Raw genomic sequence first — 7,729 nt, forward strand, 5'->3', positions numbered from 1 at the left:
CTTCTTTTGATTTTGTTAGGTTTATGGTACATTTATATGGTAACATTGTTTACTCTTTGATTTCTCCCTCTGTAAAAAATATGTCATGGCGTTGTGTATAAGAAAAAAATAAAGATGATTGAAAAGCAAAAAAGTGTTTTAACATTTTAACATGGTAGCAGAGCGTGGTTATATAAACTACTAGCTGTGCCCGCGACTTCGTCCGCGTGAAATACTATTTTGGGTAGCATTTTTTTTTTTGAGCTAATTATTTTATTTAACCAATGTGCTATGCTTTGATGTATGTAGAAGAACATAGAAAGAGGTGTGCCCGGACCGCGCCAAATGTAGGTCCTGGGTCTCTGCCTACCCCTCTGGGTTACGGGTCGAGAATTATGTTGTTGTTGTTTTTTTTCTTTTTTTTTACTTAAACTTATAAAAAATGCCAAAAAATATTAAACTTACAAAATATTCACATAAACATCTTCCCATCCAAATTTTCATCCCCTATTCCGTTTTGTTACATTGCAACCTTGAGGGTAAAACTTTTACAAATTTCAAATGTCATATTTATTTATATCAAATCAGCAGCCTAAAAAATAAGTTTAAAGCTTCTAACTGTAAAAATGACGATACTTCCATACAAATTTCCACCCTCACTTTCAGCCTCTTATAACCCTTTTTTCGCGTTAAAAAAGTAGGCTTTGTCCTTCCTCAGGTTCTAGACTAAATATTGGTAAGGGTAACATCAAAACATATTAAACAAAACATTCACCAAAACCTTACATATTGCCTAACAAAATTTCATCCCCTATTGTTATTTAGCACTCTTGGGGGCAAAATTTTTACAAAAATTTAATTTCCTATTTATTTATATAGAATTAGCAACCTCAAAAATAAGTTTCAAGCTTCTAACTGTAAAAATGACGATACTTTCATACAAATTTCCACCCTAACTTTCAACACCTTACAAACCCTTTTTCGCGTTGTAAAGTAGTCTTTATCCTTTCTCGGGCTCTAAACTAAATATTTGTAACGGTAACAGCAAAACATATTGAACAAAACATTCAACAAAATCTAAAATATTCCCAAACAAAATTTCATCCCTAATTGTTATTTAGCACCCTTAAGAGTAAACTTTTTTCAAATATTGAATATTAATTTCTTTATATCAAATTAGCAGCCTCAAAAATAAGTTTCAAGCTTCTAACTGTAAAAGAAGACAATACTTCCATACAATTTTCCACCCCCTCTTTCAACCCCTTTTCGCGTTAAAATGTAGCCTACGTCTTTCCTCAGGCTCTAGACTAAATATTGGCAAGGATAACAGCAAAACATATTAAACAAAACATTCACCAAAACCGAGCATATTGCCAATCAAAATTTCATCCCCTATTGTTATTTAGCACCCTTGGGGGTAAATTTTTTACAAAAATTTAATTTCATATTTATTTATATAGAATTAGCAACCTCAAAAATAAGTTTCAAGCTTCCAACTGTAAAAATGACGATAATTCCATACAAACTTTCACCCCCACGTTCAACCCCTTTCAACCCTTTTTCGCGTTAAAATGTGCCCTATGTCCTTCCTTAGGCTCTAGACTAAATATTGGTAAGGGTAATAGCAAAACATATTAAAGAAAACATTCAACAAAACCTCACATATTGCCAAACAAAATTTCATCCCCTATAGTTATTTAGCACCCTTGGGGGTAAAATTTTACAAAAATTTAATTTCATATTTATCTTTATCAAATTAGCAGCCTTGAAAATAAGTTTCAACCTTCTACCTGTAAAAATGACGATAATTCCATACAAACTTTCACCCCCACTTTCAACCTCTTAAAACCCCTTTTTCGCGTTAAAATATAGCCTATGTCCATCCTCAGGCTCTAGACTATCTGTGTACAAAATTTCATTTAAATCGGTTCAGTAGTTTTTGCGTGAAAGCGAGACAGACAGACAGACAGACAGACAGACAGACAGACAGACAGAGTTACTTTCGCATTTATAATATTAGTAAGGATTTACGTGGAATCATTGAAATATTTGTTGCATCGCATTAAATATAATAATGGCGCTTATGAAAAACAACGAAGTGTTAATTCCTATATTTGATGGCACGGATTATGCAAACTGGAAAATTCGGTTACTAAAGTTCTTAGAATTCAAGAAGTGTAAAGATGTTGTCACAAGATCGAAATCTGAAAATGATGCTAGTGCAAAATGGCAAGAAATGGACATCATGGCTACCAATTATATTTACAGCGCAATTACGAATAACCAGCTAGAATATGTGTGTGATTTGGATTCTGGATTTATAGCTTCTTGGAGGGTCGGAGCATCAAGGTCGTTGTTGACGGTGCGTGCTCTGACCCGAAATCAATCAACGCTGGTGTCCCACAGGGCGGTGTACTGTCGCCCACATTGTTTCTTCTGCATATCAATGACATGCTGCAATTCAGCAACATTCATTGTTATGCAGACGATAGCACGTGTGACGCACTGTACACGGCCCGTGCCAATGTTTCTCGGGCTACTGCCGATGAGAACCGGACCAAACTTGTGTCTGAACTGGAGACCCTACTGGGTGAAGTTTCGGATTGGGGTCGACGAAATCTCGTTGAATTCAATCCCAAAAAGACACAAGTATGCGCCATTACCGCTAAAAAACAACCCTTTGTCGTAAATCTTCGTTTTGAGGGCACTCCCCTGGTTGCCTCAGCCAGTATCGGTATTCTCGGCGTTGACATATCGAGTGACGTTCAGTTTCGCGGTCACTTGGAAGACAAGGCCAAGCTGGCCTCCAAAAAGCTGGGTGTGCTCAGTAGGGCGAAGCAGTATTTCCAGCCGGGCCACCGCCTACAACTGTACAAGGCGCAAGTTCGGCCCCACATGGAATACTGCTCGCACCTCTGGGCGGGAGCACCCCAATACCAGCTTCTTCCATTTGACCGCTTACAACGGAGAGCGACTCGAATCGTCAACGACCGAGCTCTTACCGATCGGCTTGATACTCTGGCCTTGCGGAGGGACGTCAGTTCCCTCTGCATTTTTTATCGTTTATACCACGGGGAGTGTTCCAAAGAACTGTTTGGAACGATTCCTGCCGCCGAGTTTCGTCATCGGACGACCCGACAGACCGCCAGGTACCATCCATACCATCTGGATGGCTGGCATTCCACAACAGTGCGGTTCTCGCGAAATTTCTTGCCGCGCACGGCCGCGTTGTGGAATGGTCTGTCCTCGGCGGTATTTCCAAACCAGTACGACTTAGGGTCCTTCAAGAAGCGAGCATATCTCTTTCTTAAAGGCCGGCAACGCATCTGTAATTCTCGTAGTGTTGCGGATGTCCATGGGCGTCGATGATCACTTCGGTGTTCGCGCCGCTCGTTTGCCCCCTTCTCTTATAAAAAAAAAAAAAAACTTTCTCCCTATTCAACTCTATTGCTACAAAATTTTCTGAAAATATTGTTATGCTCTTTAAATTTGGTTTTGTTACCAATCTTTCAGCATCTAAATATTTATTTGTACGATTATCATATTCTTTCCATTTTGACACTAATCTGACATCTGCTTGCTTACGTTTGTTTTCTATCGTTTTTCCGAATATTGAATTATTTAATAACTTGAAGAAATCTTTTTCAAATACTGTTTTGGAATTTTGACGTAGACTAGTATTAAGCTCTATGTATTTTTTGAGAAAATTGTCTTGTCTAAAACTTATTACACGGTGTATATTTTTTAAAATCAAACCATTGTTAAGACATTCTTTTAAATAAGTGTTAGGTTTATGGTACATTTATATATGGTAACATTGTTTACTCTTTGATTTCTCCCTCTGTAAAATATGTCATGGCGTTGTGTATAAAGGAAAAATAAAGATGATTAAAAAGCAAGAAAGTGTTTTAACATTTTAACATGGTAGCAGAGCGTGGTTATACAAACTATTTACGTGGAATCATTGAAATATTTGTTGCATCGCATTAAATATAAAAATGGCGCTTATGAAAAACAACGAAGTGTTAATTCCTATATTTGATGGCACGGATTATGCAAACTGGAAAATTCGGTTACTAAAGTTCTTAGAATTCAAGAAGTGTAAAGATGTTGTCACAAGATCGAAATCTGAAAATGATGCCAGTGCAAAATGGCAAGAAATGGACATCATGGCTACCAATTATATTTACAGCGCAATTACGAATAACCAGCTAGAATATGTGTGTGATTTGGATTCTGCATTCCAAATAATTACGAAGTTCGACGAAATGTACTTAAAGAAATCAACGGCATTGCAAATATTATATAGAAATAAACTTGAGAATGTGAAACTTAAAAATTATGCAGATGTTAACATTTTCTTCAATGACTTTGAGAAATGTATCAACGAATTGAAACAAGCTGGTGCAAATATAAGTGAAAGTGAAAAATTGAATTATATGTTAAAATCATTACCAGAAAAATATAGTTACATTGGAGACCTTATAGATATTTTACCGGAAACAGAGAGAAATGTTAATTATGTGAAAAATAAAATTAAAATGAAAAGCTTAGAATCTAACTCTGATATGACAGATGCAGCGTGTGAAGCTCCCCAGGATAAGTCAAATGCTTTTAAAGTCGAAGCTAAAAAGTCATCACCACCCCAGAGTTTCCAGACAAAAATATGCTTTGGTTGTGGTAAAAGAGGCCATCTTAAAAAGGATTGTTGGCATAATGTAAATCATGGATATGGACATAATACATTTCAACGTGGTCGAGGGAAATATAATTCCAGAAGTTTCCGAGGTGGTCGTGGGAACTACCAGGCTTATCAACAAAAGTCAGAAAATAAAAATCAATATCCAAGTAATTTCCATACAGCTATTGTTAATAATATGTCAACTGTGAGTGAAACCAATGTTACTAAAGGTGAGATAAATTGGTTGCTTGACAGTGGATGCACTGATCATATAATAAATAGTGATGAGTATTTTGATAATTTTATAACATTGAAAACGCCAATAAAAGTAAAAGTTGGTAATGGAAGCTTATTAGAAGCTACAAAAGTTGGAAATATTACTGTTTATTTTCCTGTATATAACAAGAAACAAAAGGTAATAATAAATAATGTATTCTATGTGAAAGACATGAAAGCAAATTTACTGAGCTATGCAAAAATAACAGAAAATAATAATATTACCTCAAAAGGATATTTAACAAAGATTTATAACAAAGCTGGATCATTAATAGGAATTGCTAAAAAGGATGGAGGCTTATACAAAATGACAAGTTTTATACAAAGAAATAAAATACAAGCAAATGTTTCTAAAAGTACATTGACACTGAAAGAGAAAATACATAGAACATTGGGTCATGTGAATTTTAAATATTTAAACATAATGTGTAAAAATGAGATGCTCAGTGGATTACCTAAAGAATTGGAATCTGAATACTTGAAGTGTGCAATCTGTATCGAAAATAAAATGCATAACTTACCTTTTCAAAATAACAGACAACGAGCTAGAGATATACTAGATATTGTTCACACAGACTTGAATGGGCCACATAGCACAACGGGAAATCATGGTGAAAAGTACTTCTTAAGTTTCATTGATGACTACAGCAAGCTAGCTAAAATCTATTGCATTCCGTCAAAAGACCAAGTGTATGAATGCTTCTTACATTATATAAATGAGGTACACAACATAACAGGAAAAATGATAAAACAACTAAGATGTGACAATGGCAAAGAATATTTGAATTCAAAAATTTATAATCTAGCAAGAGATAAAGGTGTAATGATTAAACCTTGCCCACCTTATGTACACCAATTAAACGGCACTGCGGAAAGGTTCAACAGAAGTGTAATGGACATGGCCAGATGTTTATTTGCTGAGGCTAAAGTAGAGAAAAAATACTGGCCTGAAATAGTTAAAACTGCTACATATATCAAAAACAGAACCTTGACAAATACTTTTGAAAAAAAGACACCATTTGAAATTTTCTTTAGGAAAAGGCCATCCATGAATTATATGAAAATTTATGGCAGTAAAGTTTTTGTGAGAATACCAGAGGAAAAGCGCAAATCAAAATTTGATAAGAAGGCTGAATTAGGAATATTGTTGGGCTACACAGATGTTGGTTATAGAGTTTTGATTGGAGGTAAAGTAATTGTTGCAAGACATGTGGACATTATAGAAGAAGATGTAAATTGTATTGGTTTTGAAAATGAAAAAGAACATCAAAATGAAGAAATTTGTAATGAGGAAGGGCAAAGCAATTTAGAAGATGAAGAAACAAATGAAGATGACAGTATAAAGTTGCCCGAGAACAGTTATAAAGAAAATAGACCAAAAAGAAATATAAAACCTCCAAAACGATTTGATGATGAATTTGGTTATTATTGTATTTTAGTAAATCATTGTGATGCTATGATTCCAGATAACTTTCAGGAGGCGATATCATGTGATGAGGCCAAGCAGTGGATAAATGCAATGGACAGTGAAATGGATAGTCTTGTCAAAAATAATACTTGGGTAAAAGTAAGTAAACCAAATGATAAAAAGGCCTTAGATGTAAAGTGGGTGTACAGAAAGAAATCAGAAGATACATATAAAGCAAGGTTAGTGGTGAGAGGTTTTCAACAAACTGATAATATAGATAACACTTATTCCCCTGTTGCGAGGATGCAAACTTTAAAATTGTTACTGTCTTATTGTTGTAAAAATTCTGTAGATGTACATCAAATGGATGTGGAAACTGCTTTTTTAAATGGTAGAATATTATCTGAAGTGTATGTAAAACAGCCATTAGGTTATGAGGATGGTAGTGATAATGTTTATAAGTTAGAGAAATCTTTGTATGGGTTAAAAGAGAGCCCACGAGCTTGGTATGAATGTTTCAATGAATATATAGAAACATTAGGTTTTAGAAGAAGTGACTATGATTACTGTCTTTATGTAAAATCTGAAAAGGATGTAAAAATTTATATTTTGCTATTTGTTGATGATCTTTTGATATGTTGTATAAATAAACAAATAATAGAACAGACAAAAAATAAATTGTGTAATAAATTTAAAATGAAAGATATGGGTAAAGTTAAAAATTATATAGGAATTGAAATTGAATATGAATATAAGGGTGATTGTAGTAAAATGACCTTAAGTCAAAAAACCTATATTGAATCATTGACTAAACGTTATAAAATTGAAAACTCTAAGTTGTACAAAACACCAATGGAAATTAATTTAAAGTTAACAAAGTCTGAAAGTAATGAAGATGTTAAATATAGAAACTTGATAGGGGCACTATTGTATATAAGTACTGGCACAAGACCAGATATATCCTTTTCTGTTAATTATTTGAGCAGGTTTCAAAACTGTTATAATGATACACATTTTCAATATGCTTTGAGAGTTCTGAAATATTTGTACTTGACAAAAGATCTTAAATTGACTTATTATAATAACAGTGATTGTAATATTTTGGATTGTTTTGTTGATGCCGACTGGGCAGGAGATATTGTAGACAGAAAGTCAACTTCAGGCTATGTAATAAGATTGTTTGGAAATGTAATTTATTGGAAGTCAAGGAAACAAAGTAGTGTTACTAAATCTTCTACATTTGCTGAATATGTAGCATTATCTGAGGCTGTAACTGAAATAAATTTTTTGAGATGTATTATTAATGATGTATTTGTAAAAGTTGATCAACCAACAAAAATTTATGAAGATAATTCAGGAACATTAGCTATTGCAAAGTATGGTAA

The 7,729-nt window shown here is 34.1% G+C and overlaps 1 protein-coding gene across 1 annotated transcript; it reads left to right on the top strand.

Annotated features, from left to right (window-relative positions):
* Positions 1-2,634: 2,634 nt before the first annotated feature.
* Positions 2,635-3,348, top strand: LOC123723293 (the record flags this gene model as incomplete). The annotated part of the gene is made up of 1 exon (XM_045685876.1): positions 2,635-3,348. A coding segment is annotated over one exon (714 nt), but the record flags the coding sequence as incomplete, so codon positions are not given.
* Between the last annotated feature and the right edge of the window lie 4,381 nt (positions 3,349-7,729).

Source organism: Papilio machaon, chromosome W (genome assembly GCF_912999745.1).
Source record: "Papilio machaon chromosome W, ilPapMach1.1, whole genome shotgun sequence".
In the NCBI taxonomy this organism is placed as follows: Eukaryota; Metazoa; Arthropoda; class Insecta; order Lepidoptera; family Papilionidae; genus Papilio; species Papilio machaon.